This window comes from Dicentrarchus labrax, unplaced genomic scaffold (genome assembly GCF_905237075.1).
Source record: "Dicentrarchus labrax unplaced genomic scaffold, dlabrax2021, whole genome shotgun sequence".
In the NCBI taxonomy this organism is placed as follows: Eukaryota; Metazoa; Chordata; class Actinopteri; family Moronidae; genus Dicentrarchus; species Dicentrarchus labrax.
In genome coordinates this window covers 15626352-15643815 of record NW_026136715.1, presented here as the reverse complement: position 1 = coordinate 15643815, position 17464 = coordinate 15626352, and the positions used below count along the sequence as shown (strand labels likewise).

The 17464-nt window shown below is 43.0% G+C and overlaps 1 protein-coding gene across 2 annotated transcripts in view; it reads left to right on the top strand.

Annotated features, from left to right (window-relative positions):
- Positions 1–932: 932 nt before the first annotated feature.
- Positions 933–17464, top strand: part of znf385a (zinc finger protein 385A) — a 62414-nt gene continuing 45882 nt past the window's right edge. The window contains exon 1 of one of the 2 annotated variants that reach the window (XM_051425482.1): positions 933–1254. In XM_051425482.1, the coding sequence (XP_051281442.1) occupies positions 1242–1254 (13 nt within the window). In that variant the 5' untranslated portion in view covers positions 933–1241. Of the gene's footprint in view, positions 1255–8639; positions 9277–17464 lie in introns of those variants that run through there. The other variant, XM_051425484.1, reaches the window with a different exon arrangement.

Here is a 17464-nt window from a genome sequence, read left to right as displayed (position 1 = left end):
GAGAGACAGGGACAGTCCTGGTGCGCAGTGTGTGCCTGTAACTCTACCCCCCAGGCCCGAGGGTGCTGAAATGTGCTTACAAGTGTAAACTGCTGTCCTTTTCCCCCTTCTAACCTTATCTTCCAGCAGAGTGCCTCAGGGGGTGCTGAGACGCAGTGTGTCTGCTTAATAAGACTGAGGGTGTGTGATTTTTATACTGTGTGTGTATCACACTTTAATATTTGGCAGCCCTTTGAAAGGTGATACTATGTAAGGGCTTATTGAGCAGCAGGCCTGGACTGAACACACTGGACATCTACTTAAATATGATTTCATGTAACTGTAGCTGCAAGTGGCCTGTGTAGTGGGTGGCTGCTTACTGCAGACAGTGCAGAATAACATCTACCTCTGAATTTACGCATGTGTGTGTTACTGCATTTTTCCATATGTTCAAATCTTTCACTGTTTTTCTCAACATTCGCTGTTTCTCTGAACATTGTTCCACCACTGGTGTAAGTTTCACCAGTTTGACCTCCTTCATTCCCAAGTTTTGTACTAAAAGTGGTCGTGTCATATGTTGTACCGGTGAAAATGTGTGAGAGCTTCAGTAAGAAAGGCCAATATAGATTATTTACAAAATTACTCTCCCTCTCCTGACGGAAGGTCTTCATTGAGCGACAGTTTTGCAAGTGTTTTGATTGCTAGAAAGTTTGTGCCATGTGTTGTACCACAACTTCATAGGCTGATACCCATATTGTACCCACTCCTCATGCTTTCATTGACATTTGATTCTTCCTCCCCTCATAGCCTCCCTGTTACTGCCTTCAACTCTCAGCTCTCTCCTTCTTCTGACACAACTGCCCTCACTTATTAAGGTCTGCCACGATTAGCTCCTGGAATCTCCAGCTCTAGCTTTGTTTTCACACAGGGCTGAGAGTGAGAGAGAGAGAGGGAGGGAGGAGATAGGATGTAGAGAGGTGGAGAGGAGGTGATAGAGGCAATGTGTTTCTGGTCTCTATTTCCATTTGTCCTTTACATTGCCATTGTGAGCATAAGGCTATATTGTTTGCATACACAGCTCTTGGACTCTTTTCAAATTTATGAGAACAGTTGAGGATCTTTCCGGTTATTTTTCTGCCACCTGAAGAAGGTTTCATGCTGGGAAGGATTTCACAGAGGAAATAGTTGTTTCTCAGTGTGCCTGTTGTATAGGTTTGGAGATTAACTCAGTAAGAGCAGCAGCAGGACCAGAGGGGCAATCCATGTGGAGCACAGGTAAGAAAGGAGCCTATTACTATCTACTGTTACTGTATCTGTCTGCTTCCATCTTTCATGAAATTATGTAGTACTGTCTCTGTGGAGAGCAAGAAATACAAAAATGATTCTCTCTAGTGTATATGTATGGTTAGCTGATTATTGTGCTATAAATATGCTTTTATGCAGCACAAAAACTAAATTCAGTGAATAATTTGACATGGTTGTGTGTGTGTATGTCTGGGTAGTGTAAAAGATTGATCTTCATTCTTGGCTCAAATTTGTACAGTACATGTCCCTTGGGGCTGACAGTTGTCCTGACAGTTCCACCTGTTTTCTGCTGCCCTCACACTCACAGACTGGGCACTGCACATTTTGGCTTATCTTATCGTATGTATGTGTGTGTGTGTGTGTGTGTGTGTGTGTGTGTGTGTGTGTGTGTGTGTGTGTGTGTGTGTGTGTGTGTGTGTGTGTGTGTGTATGTGTGTATTGTATCTGAGTTGACCCACTGATTTTAATTTCTTTTATTTCATCTGCCACATCACACTCAGCTGAGGAATGTCTGAGCTTTATATAGATAGACTACGATCTGTGGAGAAGATAATTACTTCAAATTGCTGTCTTCTAAAATACCCACTGCATTGCGTAAGAACGTCTTGGAATGTGTCAGCCTATAGTATTTTGTCTAGTAAGGGCAGCATAACAGGAATTATTATAGAGAAGTTTCAACAAGTATGAACTGCAAGCAGTTGTGGCGCAAATGTGTGATCTGAATGTGGTTTGAAAGAAAGACGTCCTGTCCTCTGGTGCTGGTGTAAAAATGTCATGGGCGTGTGAGAGTGTGACAGTCAACATCAACATTCTCCATCTCTGTAGGCAGGCGTGGATTCACAGGACAGGCACACACCCACCTGTGCACACACGTCCATGAATCCTCCAAAACCTACAGTCTCTCTATTTCTGCTTCTCTCTTTGAAGCTCTATTGACACAGCAGTTTGATCAAAAAGCGTATGCTAAAGCACAAACATCGAACATAGACATGAAAATTAAATACAACAAAAACTAACAAATGTTTTTATTATTGATTAAGCTGTCAGTTATTTTCTTGATTAATCAATTAATTGTTTGGTTTACAAATGTAAGGAAGCATTGAAAAGTGCAGATCACAGTATCCCAGAGCACAAGGTAGTCAAACATTTTTATCCAGCCAACAAGCAGAATGCCAAAGATGTTGAATTTATATTGTAAAACAAAGGAAAACAGAAAATTACTATATTTGGGGCATTTTTGCTTGAAAAATTATTTAAACGAATAAATGCTTATCATCAAGTTATTTAAACTTAAAGAAAGTGACAAATAATCTGAATTATAAAGGAAGGAAGGGAAATTCTTTGTTGTTATAGGAAGAAAACAAAAAGTCCTACATGAAGGCATGTCTTCCTTAATGAGCAGTTATGTATTCCCCGTAGGTTTGGGGAATGTTTTATTTGTTTTAATACGATAATGGACTTCCGGCCACAGCATTGTTTTTATTTAACAACCGTTTCCGATGTTTAAATAGCCAGTTGGTTATCTATCTGTAGAGTATGTAGTTAAGCTGAAAGGGTCTTTGAAGTAACTGATAACATTCAAGTTTTTAAACTGATTCTCTCTCTCTCTCTCTCTCTCTCACTCACACACACACACACACACACACACACACACAAATGTCAGTCTGGGAAGGCTACGATCCCTAAAGGCTTAAATGTAATCAGTTATAAGGCAACACATTTCCAACTTCATTTGTAACAATCGAAACGTGTATCTCAATTTATTCCAAATTTTTCCTGGGAAAAAAGGAATGAACAGGAAGCATACTGTACTGCTTGCCACATTTCCTGCACATATCCACACCTGATCAATAGTCTAAATTTAGTGAGATGATTATCCCTCACAGCTGCAAACTGATATGCTCAACTGTCAGACTTGCAGGCTCAGGCCAGTTGAAGGGGAATGCAGAGGTCCTTTCGTTCATACTGAGCTGGCTTACTTGTTATGTGCTATTCATGCTCTTAATGAAGCCATTAGATCAAGTTTTTAACATGACAGGCTCAATTTTTGGAGAGAGATATGCTGTCTTCTAAAGCCCTAGCCTAGATTTTATAGCCTAATAAGCTGTGATTTATTACATCCTTGCTTTAATAAATGCTTTGCCATATTATGAGGGGAAGAGCAAGTATGTTGATGCCTGATGCTTGCCCAGCCCGCTCACCTTTGACCTTCATAGGCATTCTCTAAATTCACCACCACAGTGCCAGCAGACACCCAAGGCATGATATATGACCTAGGTGTGGACTCTGTATCAACAGAAATCCTTTTCATTCCACCATGCAAGGAAACTGCAGAGGAAGAAAAAGGACAAACTAACGTTTTCGGAAAGTGAAATAGTGAAATATGACTAGAATTTATGATCAGCAGAAGTTGCATTTTGACACCACGTTTGAGCTGTTGTAAGGAAGTGAATTACAGTCTGTCTGGCAGATTTCAGTGAGTGTAGATTTACTGTGGTTTTTTTCCCTGCAGGAAAGAATGAGGAAGACAGATCATAGCATAATACAGATGGGGTATTTTGATGTTCTCTTCCTAAGGTCTGATATATTTCTCACAGGCTGTTGCTGCACATCAGCTGGCTAGGTCCTTATAAGTCCTTCATAGTCAGCAGTCATTCCTTTCACATTTGACCTGATGCACTCAGGCTCTATGCACTTTACCTAATTCACCATTCTGCCAATAAAAACAGTTCCAGTGAGGACACTGGCCTCAGCAGCTTTGTCAAGACTGTTGTACAGATAGTTTTTTGACTGAGTAAGGTAATTCTGAATCTGTTTGACAGGCCATCAATACTATACCAGCTGTGCCTCATGTCTATTTGGCTCCCTTATTTACCGCTGTGTGTTGACACGGCTCTGGGAACATATTAGCCTCTCAGTTTACATGGGATCATTTTTCATTATGGAACTTTTCCAGACTGTTGTCCCATACCAGGGTTGCTAAAGCTGGAATATTACAAATTCTCAAGGTCTGTTTACAGGGAATTAATCCTGTGTTAACATACTTACACCAGTAGAGGGCAGCATAAGTTAACCACTAATCACCAAGAATATTAAGTCCTCTCTCTCTCTCTCTCTCTCTCTCTCTCTCTCTCTGTGTGTGTGTGTGTGTGTGTGTGTGTGTGTGTGTGTGTGTGTGTGTGTGTGTGGCAGGTTTTGGTGGGTGGATAGAAAGGTGGCTGACAGGTAATGTAATGCTCATGCCGCATTGTGAGAAACTCATGTACGTTGATTAAATTCACTGATCTTCCTCAATATCATCTTGTGCAATGGCCCCGAAGTGCAAAGACACAGTTACTTGACTCACTACAGCTTGAATCACGGATGATTGGATTAGATTCAACTTTATTGTCATTGCACAAGTACAGGTACAAGGCAACGAAATGCAGTTAGCATCTAACCAGAAGTGCAAAGCAGTAAAGTGCAGAGTAATGTAAAGAGGAGCAGACAACCTGGAGGGACAAGCCCCTACATGGCATGTACCACCGCCAAATTGAAGAAGTGGCTGATATTGAGAAGACCTACCAATGGCTGGAAAAGGCTGGACTCAGAACAAGAACAGGCCCTAGGTACAAGAGCCATAGAGGCCAAGATCTACAAGAGTAGATCTGACCCAAAGTGCAGACTATGCAAAGATGCCTCTGAGACAGTCCAGCACATAGTAGCAGGGTGTAAGATGCTAGCCGGTTCAGCGTACATGGAGAGACACAACCAAGTGGCTGGAATAGTGTACAGGAACATCTGTACCCAGTATGGAATAGAAGAACCCAAATCCCAATGGTCCGCACCACAGAAGGTGGCTGAGAACAACAGGGCCAAGGTGCTGTGGGACTTCAGCTTCCAGACTGACAAATAGGTCCTGGCCAACCAACCGGACATAGTGGTGGTAGATAAGGAGCAGAAGAAAGCGCCAACATCAGAAAGAAGGAACACGAAAAGGTTGAAAAGTACCAAGGGTTGAAAGAACAGCTGGAGCAGATGTGGAAGGTCAAGACGAGCGTGATCCCCGTGGTAGTAGGAGCACTCGGGGCAGTGACCCCCAAACTGGGGGAGTGGCTCCAACAGATCCCAGGAACAACATCAGAAGCCTCAGTCCAGAAGAGCGCAGTCCTAGGAACAGCTAAGATACTGCGCAGAACCCTCAAACTCCCAGGCCTCTGGTAGAGGACCAGAGATTGAGGATGACACAGATACCACCCCAAGAGGGTGAGAGGGAAGTTTTTTTTTATGAATATACTGGCAAGATATTTACATTATGAACAGTATTAACAGAATGAACGGAGTGAGGTGGATACACTAAGATATATACGGCAATTAAGTTAAGATATTTACAGTATGAGATTGACATTATATACAGATTGAAATGAAATGAATTCTCCAGGTTGAATCCTCAGTCCATTATATTTTGTTATTGTGGTTTGTCCAGTGTTTTTGTGTTTTACACCTCAGATCCACTGTACAATATATTTGACACTCTCTCTTGCCACAGAAATCTGTTTTTTATTGGTACCACAAAGAAGAATAATTCCTCTTACTTTGTTTATTTAGCATGCAGAAAGCATCAACAGAAATAAACTGCATGTGAGCCAGAGCTTGCCTGGGGGGCTAAATATAATCTGTTGTCCCTGTTTAAAAATCACAGGGTTTTTTTTTAAATAAAAAATTAACACTTCAAAATAAACAATATTAACCCTTTTACTGGTCTGTAATGTCTGAATAACATCCTTATAATTTCCTAAAAAGTTATAGGAGGGAAATAATTATGTAAATTGGAACTTTTATATGGAAAGTAGAAACAGTGTCCAGGTGATACACATCCAATGAATTAATCCCAATTCATTTCTGATGTAACCAACATAATTTGTTGGTCAGAGCAAAAATTTGTCTACATCAAGCATGCAATGCAACATATATGAATAATAATAATAAATGAAGGGCTTCAACGCGGGAACTTCTTTTAAGGATATGATTAGTGACAAATGACAATTTTTTTCCTGGGAAATGATTTCGAAATAAAGTGTTACCCTATTTTCTATTTCTCCTTTCACTCACATTTGAAGAGGCCGTTGTAAGTGAAGTACCTCTAGGAACTCAAGTGAATGGCAAATGAAATAATGTCAGTTCATTATTCATTTAAAATATTCCCCTAGTGGCCACTTGACATGTATCCTATGATGACTTCCCATCCAAAGGTGATAGAGGTCAACACATCATCTTCAGAATGATTGATCTGTAGTCAATGGCAATGAAGTGACCTAATAGCCCATTTTCTTCCCCTCTTTCCTCCCTCTTCTTCCTGTTTCTCTCCATCACCCCTTGGCTCACATACCTGTCCAGGAAAAGCCATCTGTCCTCCCCCCATGGCCTTCACGCCATCCCTGTCTCCCCACTCCTCTCCTCTGCCCTGTCCTCCCTCCCTCTTCTTGCCTATGGATGATACAGGATCTCCATGCTCCGATTTCACCCTCTCATCATGACATCCATTAAAGTGGCGCTGGGCCCTGGGCCCCCGTTGGCCCGACAGCACATTAGCACTCGGCCCATTGAACGCCAACAAGGACCGGCTCTGAATTATTGATACCAACACAACTAATGAGGAAACCCTATCTCAGCTCTTTTGCTGACACACAAACACACACACACACACACACACACACACACACACACACACACACACACACACACACACACACACACACACACACACACACAGAGATGCTCATGGAAGGACTTGCACGAATAGCTGTATTGATGATAATATTGTTCCAGCTGCTAGTTTCCCATTTTCAAAAACTAATATTCTCAGTGCTCAGTCCATTTCCTGCAGGCACGATGTGTGTTTATCTGTTCGAGCCAAGGACCCACAGGCTCAAATTCCTTTTATAAGTATGTCCTTTTGCACTATAACATGTTTATTCCACATCTGTAACTTCATTGTATAACTGTTATTTTCTATTGCTGTTGCAGCTGTTAGATCTTAGTGGCAATTGGATTTTTTGAAAGTTGGATTTTTGTGCACCTTTGTTGAGAACTACCATATGTTCCATAATACTAGCAGCTTTTAGTCTGTGGATTTTAGCCAAATTTACAATCAGTAGGATTTTGTGTTGGTGTGAGTTTGTGGCCCCTCAGTCTGCCAGTGTTTACATACAATGGTTTAAATGTGTGCAGTGGAGCTGCTGTGCAAGGAGGTATTGGAGGTGTCAGCCACCCTCCTTAGTATTCACTCCAACACCCTGTGACTCACAGCCTCAGCCTGAGAGCGTGAGAAGGGTGGGGGGCTAGAGATAGAAAAGAAAAAGAGAAAGAGAGCAGGACAAGAGGAGGCACTATGAACATCAGGCAACATTTTCTGTAGCCCCTGGCTCACGTGTTTGTATCTGTGTGTTTGCAAGCATGCCCGCCCAAGGGGATTAATTTTTTGACAGCTTTGTTAAGCCTTCTTTTAAGCACTGAGCTTCTCAATAACATCGTGGTTGTGTGATTTTCAAAAGTCTCTCTCTAGCTATCCTGGAAGAGAGGGAGAGAGAGAGAGAGAGAGAGAGACAGAGAGTGGTGCTCGGACATGACACCAGACGTTGTTTGAGTGGCTTCTTGGTGTGGAAGAAGTGGACCATAAGAAGCTGGCTGTGAAGCTCCTCTTCAATTAGTGACTGCATTGCTATGGTCCACAGTTTAATTCTCTGCAGTCTTTTCCTGTGTCCGATTCCGTCTGCCTTTGTCTCTGTGTTCCATCCTCCCGGTCGTCTCTCTTCTTGTCACTCCACATCTCTTCATCCCTCTGTCAGTTTGTATTTTGTTTAATCTCTGCCCCTCCTTCTTCTGCTTCCTTCGCTCTGTCGCTTTCTATTTCATCGCTCCTTTTTGCTTGCCAACCCCCCCACTCCCAGTATAAATTCCATCCCTTTGACAAAAACACAGAGGTTGATAAAATGCGTAACCTTGCCTGGGCAGGTTAAGAGATGGAGGGGAAAAGGGGAGAAGGACAGAGCCACGTGGATAAAAGGTTAATCCTTTAACAAGTCCACATACACATGAAGTCAAAGGACAGAGAGAGAGGGAGGTGAGTAATAACACAATAAGGAGATCTGACAATCAAACTCTCCATCAGGGGGTGATGAGTAATGGCAAATGAAAGGGAGAAACAGTAGTTGGGGGAGACGGCATTTTCAGTCAAGCTCTGTCTCTCCTTCATGACTTCCACACTGCATGATGACAGGCGCCTGCCGCTGTTCCCATTGGTTGAGGCTGCCACCAATCAGAGCAGAGGCATGTAAGGTGCCTTTAGGTTATACCCAACCCTAAAAACAAGAAGCAGAGAGAGGGAGAGAAAGCCAGAGTGGGAAAGGGAGTGTGTGTTTTAGAGATACAGACCAAAGCAGGCATCGACTTCACAGTGCATTGAAGACCTTCCCTCTGAGGCTCCCTGTGAAATGACACAGTTAAGAAGAAATTGCTTGTCAGCTGTTTGTTGGAGACTGCAATTCCTCCTGGCTGCTGTGGAGAAGAAGATCTTGGCTCTGTAGCCTCCCCCTGTGATTGGCTGTCACACTTTAGGCTCCCCCTCCTCTCTCTGACTCCCCTCTTCTCTCTCTCTCTCTCCTCTCTGCTACTAACCCCCTCCATACTGTCCTCAGGCTTACCTGAGCCACAACTGCAGAAACGCTGGACCCCCTCCTCCACACACAAACACACACGCTCTCTCTCTTTCATACACACACTCAGCTTTTCACCTGGAGAGGGCAGGCGCAAGGGACGGCATGTGCAGCAGCAGCAGTCTCTCCTCACATCTAGCATTGCCTCTCTGAGTTGCCTCTTTCTGGAGAGTGGAGAGGAACTCTGAAAAGAGATTTTGGAGCCATTGTCCCTTGGCGAAAGCAGGAGAGACGGGGGCAGTGAGGGAACACTTGTCAAGCCAGGGACACCAAAGGCACACATACAGCATGATTTTGGGTGAGTTGTCGCTTTTTTAGTGCATGGGATTTTGGAGAGGTCAATCATGTTTTTGAATCACTAATCCCTACTAAAACCTGGCCACCAGCAGCTCTTTATTAATACTGAGCTCTGCTTGGTTTCCATTCCAAACAGACATCTGTCAATACTGAGCTCCAGGATGAACCTTTAAATCATGGTTAGTGCTTGTAATTACGATAATAGTGTGCCATCAATATGGCAGGTGTGAGTGATGACAAGGAAGGTCAAAGTGTTTGGAGCTGGACTGTATCATTATGGGCTGTTTGGTCACATGACCAGGCTCCACCATTCTCATGTCCTGCCAGAAGAGATGAAGTGACAAAGACGGTTTCATACCAACCTTCTGATAACTGATGAAATGCAAATGTACACAAATATTCAAATCAGAATTCCCCAGGTATATATGTATTTCTTTAGGGAATTTGTTACACTTCCACTACCTACAAGTTTCCTAATCTGTCCTTGCTAGCCAATGAAGAGCACACAGGTCATTACACGTATGGAATTTTTGAAGAAAACAAAATAAAAGATTCAGTGCTTAGTTTGCAGCACAGTAGCTTTTGGTTATTATACAAGGTTGTTCTGTTCTGAGTCAGCCAGTGCTTTCTTCTTTAGTATTCTGGTCTCATAGCCCATGTCTGAGAGAGGGGATTCTGTGTGGTCTCTGTGCTCTACATAGTCAGCTTGTACATTCATTCAGAGGATGGGAGATTGCTACTGTAAGTCCAGACCGAACCAGGATGTGCTACTGTGTGGATAGCATAGGAAGAACATGTCTGAGTGTGTGTGCTTAAGAAGCAACACAGTGCGTGTCAGCTTGTGAAAGTGTTCTAGAGTCTTCTAATTTGTGTATGGTCGCGTCTATGTGACTGTGTGAGTTCATTGTGTGTGTATTTGTTTTATGTGTGTGTGTGTGTGTGTGCGTGTGTGTGTGTGTGTGTGTGTGTGTGTGTGTGTGTGTGTGTGTGTGTGTGTGTGTGTGTTGCTATGTTCTCTGCCGGAGAGGCCACTTTGTTTTAACGCATGCCTGGGCTGATTCAGGCGCAGCACTGCTCCTCTGCTCTCCCGGCAGGCATGTTTTTCAAGCAGACATCTCTAATGATTATAGGGAGTCGTGTAGTCTGAGGTGTGCAAGTTTGAAGTGTGCACATTGAAGAGTATGTATTCCCATGAGCTCAAGGCTCTAAGCAAGTCAGTAAAGTTCATGTCTATGAGAATGACTGTTCAATTTTTTTACTCTCTTAAGTGTGTTTTGATTCTTTTACGTGGAGATTTGTGTCATTCTGTTTTTGCATGGGCCAGTTTCTGCCGCTGGTCAAAAGTGAAAAATTACCTGACTGCTCCATTTAACAGTTAGACAAGCACTATCTTGAACAGGTTGCAGGTGGTAGCAGCCCCCCGTAAATGATATCTGGCCAGGATGTGTTAACAGCAGCATTAACCACAGCTGTCTCTCTGTAACAAACTGTAAACTTGCTCATCAGAAAAATGGTTTGATCTTAGGGTAGTTATTACAGTGTGTCTATTTAGCACTACAGTTGTGGTAGGAGTAATAAAACATGGAATGCAACTTCTGTTGTGCAGTACAGTGAATTTTGCTTTTGCAGGAACACTGAATGTTGTGGGTATCAGTTCACTGCATGCACTGCAGATTTTTACAGCAGAATGTGTGGTGTTTAAACAGCACTAATGTACTATAGCTCCAAATCAAAATAGCAAATCTGTTTGTTTTTGATCACATCTGATGGTATGTAAAATCTTCCTCTGTTCACACCTGCCAAAAAAGATGACCAAGACTTTTCCCTTAAATTGTCACTCAGATATGTATCTTCTATTATTTCAGCCTGAACATTGAGATTTTCCAGTGCCTAACATTCTGCTCTATTTGCGTGATGATGTGGCTGCTGAACGATTTGACATTTCTGGCTTTCCACTCTGAAAAGGGTAATGTCATTGTAATGACCTTTACAATTCTGATGCTGGCTGATCTGGACCCCCAATCAGCAAATTTCCTGATTCAGCTCACTGATATAAATCTGCCAGAGTGTGATAACATATCTCTGACAAATGGAAATTTATGTAATTAAAAAAATGTTTTAGATAAAAAAAAATGTGTGTGTTATATGTGTATGGTGTGAGAATGCCTGTGTATACCACATGCATCACCAGCTGTGTCTGCATGGCTATTAGTCTATTCCTATCCTTTGCTTTGCTATGACCTTGAGCAAACAACCTTTCCCAGTGCTGCTCTGTCCTTGACGTTGTATTCACAAGTCCATGATATCTATCGTCGTAGACAATCTGGGGCCCTGGCAGAGGTCTTTGGCTGCTGTGATAGCGATGACAATCCTGATGCTGATAATGGCAATAGACGTGTGGTTGGGCTGTACAGTGTGCTCTTCTACACAAAGCCAGCTTAGCTCTCTGCCTGACATGGGCTCTGCACCAAGTTTGGGGTATGGGGCTGCTGCTGATGATGCTGTGTGTGTTTGTGCATTAAAGTGTGTCTGTATTATGTTGGCAGAGAACAGAGTGAAGCAGCGAGAGAACAATGGCGAGCTAATAGAGAACATGATCACCGGGCTCCTGTTGACGTAGAGCCTCTCGATTGACTGTTGTGTCATTGTGATCAGCCGCCATGTTGTCTAAAAAGAAAACTCCTACGCTTTCAGCTTACTGATGCCTGGAGGGAGCTCCTGGTATGGAAACCACTTTTAGATAAGAAATGTCTATCACGTCCTTTCACTGTCACCCAAAATGCTGCATGAAGACTGTCTGACAAGCATTCCTAGGACATTCCACTTTGTTAGCTTCCTCTCAAAGTTTTTTTGGGTGAGCCTCAGCCCTGATCAGTTCATGTTTAGATGTTGTTTTATGTCTCATCTGTCTTGTCTGTTTGAGTCAGAGCTGACCTTCGGAGCTCAGGGCAATGCAGTCTATCTGTCTCTTTGTCTTTGTGTTTGTGAGCCCACTCCGTTCTCATCTGTCTTCATAAAGTCTGTCTCTCTGTTGACCTGTCTGCATAGCTATTGCTCATTCGATTCACCCAGCTCTTCACCCCCCATCCCCCCAACACTCCTCTAACATCCCCACCTGGTTCCAGAGGTCAACTCAAAGAGACACCAAAGAATATGTCTTTGAGCAGATCAGCAGTTTTTCCCCCATTTTCTCCATGACTGCTTTGCTCTCTTTGTTTATGTCAAAGTGACACAGTAATTATACCTCCTTAATGAGCCAGATATTTGGTATGCATGGCACAGTTTGTCCCTTTAGGCTTCTTTGCATATGCAAGATATAACTGGAATCCTTTACTGCAGCTGAAACTTGAGAATTCTGCAGTGAAACATACTAAACAAACTATGCAATACTGAGTTATAAACTTTCATGAGTGATTAGCACCTGCAAATACTAAATCTCACTAAATCACTCTGCAAACTCGCAGTTAAATTGGCTGTTCTGTTATTATATTTAAAACTCAACATGCACTCTTTACATTTTTCTGGCAGGCGGGCTTATAATTTCACCAAATTGTTTTGCATAATATCCTGTTTCCTTTCAGTTGGAATATTTTTTCAGGCATGTTGGGGGATGGCTATGACATAGTGCTTTGTGATGATGAGATAGTCCACCGCATTGACCCAGTTCACCTTTCAATAGGTCCTCTGCGTGGCAAGGCACTTATTTAGAAGACATATTCCCTTAATCGTAATTAGAATAGGCCAACTATCTCAGTACTGACCTAGGATGCAAGATTAATGTGACACTCATTTGAAAGGAGACTATATCTTGTGTGTGTGTCCGTGTGTGTGAGAGATGATGTTGCTCTAGGTCTGTAGATGGGTAATTACAGCACTCTTTCTCTTCTCTCTCCTTCCTCTAAATGTGGCTCTCTCCTGGTTTGCGGAGAGGACTCCGTCAAAAAGCCACTATAACAGGTCTCTTCCCTTCTTCCCCTCCCTCCCGTGCTCTTCTCTATTGCTCCATTTGTTTATGCTGGAGTGACTGTGTGTCAGCAGGTTGTCAATACTGTCTGTACGAGACTCTAATGAATAGGCCTGTTATTGGACTGGTGGGAAGGCAACCCATTGTGTCTGTGAGTGCATCTGTGTGTGTGTGTCCCATCAGTCTGTGAAGCACTGCAGAGCAGAGGGAGGTGGAGGTGTCTGTACCTTTGCTTCAATGGCCACACTGCAGTGTCTTCTGTCAAAGACCATTCACTAAAAGTAAAGTCCAGAATGGTGCAAGAGCATGTATGGTTTAATTTTAGAGTGATGAGGTCTTTTTTTTTACTCAAAACACACACCTACACACACACACACACACACACACACACACACACACACACACACACACACACACACACACACACACACTAAATGTAAACATGATGCAGAGCAACTTGCATACTCTTGCATAAAATCTAAAGTTTACACACACTCCAGTGCCGGCACCTGCTACCACCAGCAGCCCGGTGCTGTTGCTCTGTGAAGCACAAAAATGCACCTGTGCGTGATTATGGTGTCACATTAGTGCATTCACCAAGGCAGCCAGGCTGACTACTTACTGGGAATCCTGGGGCTACAAGACACCTGGGAGTTAAAGCCTGGAAAATGTTCTGTATGCTTCAACAGTCACTCTGATCACAAAGTGGAAAGAGGCACAGATGATTCTTCACACTGCAGCTCTCTAGTGTTTGCAAAGAGGCACCGTTTCTGTTGTCATGTTGAACATTTATTATCATGTGTTTTACTAATGTCTTTGTAATACTTACACTCTATACTTTCATTCTAATATGTATTTTATTGATAGCTTTATTGTCAATTGCCTTTTGTTTACTACAAATAAGTTTAACTATATTTCCCATGTGTACTTGGATGACATAGCACAGGTGCACTCTTTTGGCCACACAGGTGTTGGATTGCTTTGTGTCAAACAAATCTAGAGACTAAAAGGATCTGTTATTCAATGCTTGCATTGTACTTAAGTATACAGAACTTTACTTTATACAGAGCGCAGTGACAAAACTGCCAAATAACGCCAATTTTATACCCTATGAATATTGAAATTAACTTGTGATCCATTGCTGATTAGCTAGAATTAGGTACTGAAATGCCACTCAAATCCGGACTCAATTGTAGTCGATCAATGCATACTGACATAATCACGTTTAATATTGCACATGTCATAAAGACATAAAAAAACATAGCTTCAAAGCACTTTTCAGAAGTTTCACATGTTTCAGTTGCATTTTACTTCTTTTTATTGTTAAAATGCAACAAGCTGCTGCTGCAGTGCTTAAAATAGCAGACTGTTGCAATGCCACATGTCAGATTTATGAAAGTAGAAAAGGTGCATATTCGATCAACGTCTAATCCAGCCCTTGCGTTTTCTATTTACCAATTCCGCTCATCAAATGTAAAAAGTCAAACAGTCTTATTGATCTACTGATGTGATAATTCAGTAACAGCGTTGGAAGGTACATGAATAACAATTTCCCAAACAGCAGCCAAGCATAAAAAGGTTGAGCAAAGCTAACGTTTGGCGGCGATAGATGTTGCATTAATCATGCCTGCTCTATTTCTGTGTGCTCAGAAGAGAAAAGGGGTAGAAGCGGAGGGGTGAGAGAGAGAACGAAAGGCAGACAGATAAAATGGAGTGAAAAGTGTCCTCATGAAAGAGAATTAGCTCGATCCAGCTCTGGGGGGAAGAGGAAATTCCTCTGAGTGCTGTTGAGATAGGGTTTCACACAAAGACCAAAAGAGAAATCAATTCTCCTTGAGATGCAGCAAGGTCAATTCATAGGGCCATGGCTAGAGAGAAGGAAGCTAAAGGGGAGGAGGAGGAGGAAGCTGATGAAGCAACCAAAGAATGGGAAAGCGGGATTGAGCCAGTAGTGTAGGAGGAGAGAGACTTAAGGGAGCATTGAAGGGATAAAGGCAGAGAGGAAACTAGCAAACAGCAAGATGAGAAAGACTGGATTCAAGATGGGGTGACTGAATTTTTCGGTTAAAGATGGCCTAGGGGGAGAAATAGATGCTTCCTTCCAACAACATGGATCTAGCTAACGTTCTTCTGTATCATCTGACTCATGCAAAGAGGAAATGTGAGGAGTGTATCTGACACACTGTTGGGGAATGTCATCATACAGCCCTGCTTGATCTTTATTTGTTGCCACAAGGACACCTCTTCACTCTCTCAGCTCTTACTTTACTACCACAGGGTTAGCCAGGACACACAGCCTGAATGAATAGTACCAGCTTTTGCTTCCAAGAAGCCTTGAGCTAGCTTTTTAATCCTTAATGTTACATGAACAGCTCAAAATAGCCTCAATCTCCACCCCTAACGCCTTCCCTCTGCCAACTAAATCTGTTCCAATGTGTTTTAATGGTGTGTATAATGGCTGATGGGATGCAGAAAACCCTGGTGATAAAAAGGTGGCAGTGGGTTGAGCTCAGACGTGCTCTCCTGTGGCGTCTTGCCCATTGACGGCTACTGTTGCTACAGCTAGCAGAAGGGTTCTTTGGAAAGGGTTTAGTTCAGCGTTGGATGAGAGCCGGGGAAGCCTCACTAGCAGGTAGTTATGGGATCCTCGTGGCACAGGGCTTAGTGCTGGCGTCTGGTATGCACACCTGTCTCCATACAAGTTTTTCCCTGAACAAGCGGCCCTACCCCTCAGAGAGAGAGAGAGAGAGAGAGAGAAGGAGGAGAAGGAGGAGAAGGGGCTCTGCCAGGACCTGCACCACAGCTCCCTGCCCTTGCCTGGGGGGAGTGGGGGAGGAGGAAGGGAGGATCAAGAGTGAGGTGAGGTGAGGTGCCAGAGGTGTGGATTAGAAGGCTGTAAGGGACACACGGGTAGTGTGGTATCTGAGGTCAGTCATTTGCAGTATGTTACCGTTTGCCTATCTAGTTTGCCATTTGTCACATGCTGAATTTTAGGCTCTTGGTTTCATTTGAGGTCAGTCCTAATACACATTCAGGACTCCCTGGGAGAAGAGTTATTGTAACTCAATGGGACTTTTCCTGGTTAAATAAAGGTTAAATAAAAAATAAATAAAATAAAAAGATTAATGTGCTTGTGGTATATGAAGATCCAAGTGCAGATTTTTGCAGTAAGTGTGGAGACTGTAGCCTGAATCTCCCACTGTCAGTTTCTCCTAATGCAGTAGTCTCTATTATGGGATACACGGATGGATGAACTTGCTTATATGTTCGACACAGCTCTCGGCTAACACTGAAAGTCAGACAGTGGCTGTTATTGTGGTTCAATAGAGCACTGATGAAATGTAACAAATGGGAGCCAGAGAGGAAAGGATGGAAACAAGCATTTCCATAAAATTAGCATAGTGAGGATCTGTGCAATTGGCCCGATGAGACAGGAATAACAGCGTAAACATAAGCGACTTCACATTGCATTCTTCACATTTGAATAATGCTGGTTAATGTTTGGGCTTGTAATGCTTATTAATTTAGCATCAGGGGTTTGTCAACGTGTCAGAGCACAGCAGTAGCCAGCCCATATAGATTGTAACAGCAATGTTTCTGCTTCCATCCTAAATTTTCTCATTTGTGCCTGTGATGGCTTGTGTAAATGTGAGATTGTATTTACAGTAGCACTGAAGATGGTTTTTGTCTCTGTGCTGGGCCAATAATCACCAGCTAGCCACTGCCACAAATCTTCATTAGAGGATTAGCCGGCAGGGAGACAGCTTGTGTTCTTTTGCCTTTATTGGTGGCCCTGCGTCCAGTGCTTTCAGCCTCGGCGTCTCTCCTTCCTGTCTCCTCTACTTAAACCTGTGAACACGGCCGCAGCTCACCTGAAAATCACACACTCACAAACACATACAAACCACCTGCACAATGCATTTTTTTATTTGAGCCTTTTTGTTCGTCTCAGTCTCTGTCTTTCCCTTCCACTTTTCTATCTCACTATATTTCTTTCTTTCTCCCATATATGCTCAAACCCACATGTACATAACACACACACACACACACACACACACACACACACACACACACACACACACACACACACACACCCTGTCAGTTTGTACCCTTGAGGTGCATCAGCTGCCCAGTGGGCACTCATACTCAAGACAGAACAAATTAAGGTCACAGTAGGGAGAGCCGAGCCAGCAAAGGACAACACGATCTGCCAAGTCTATCTGTG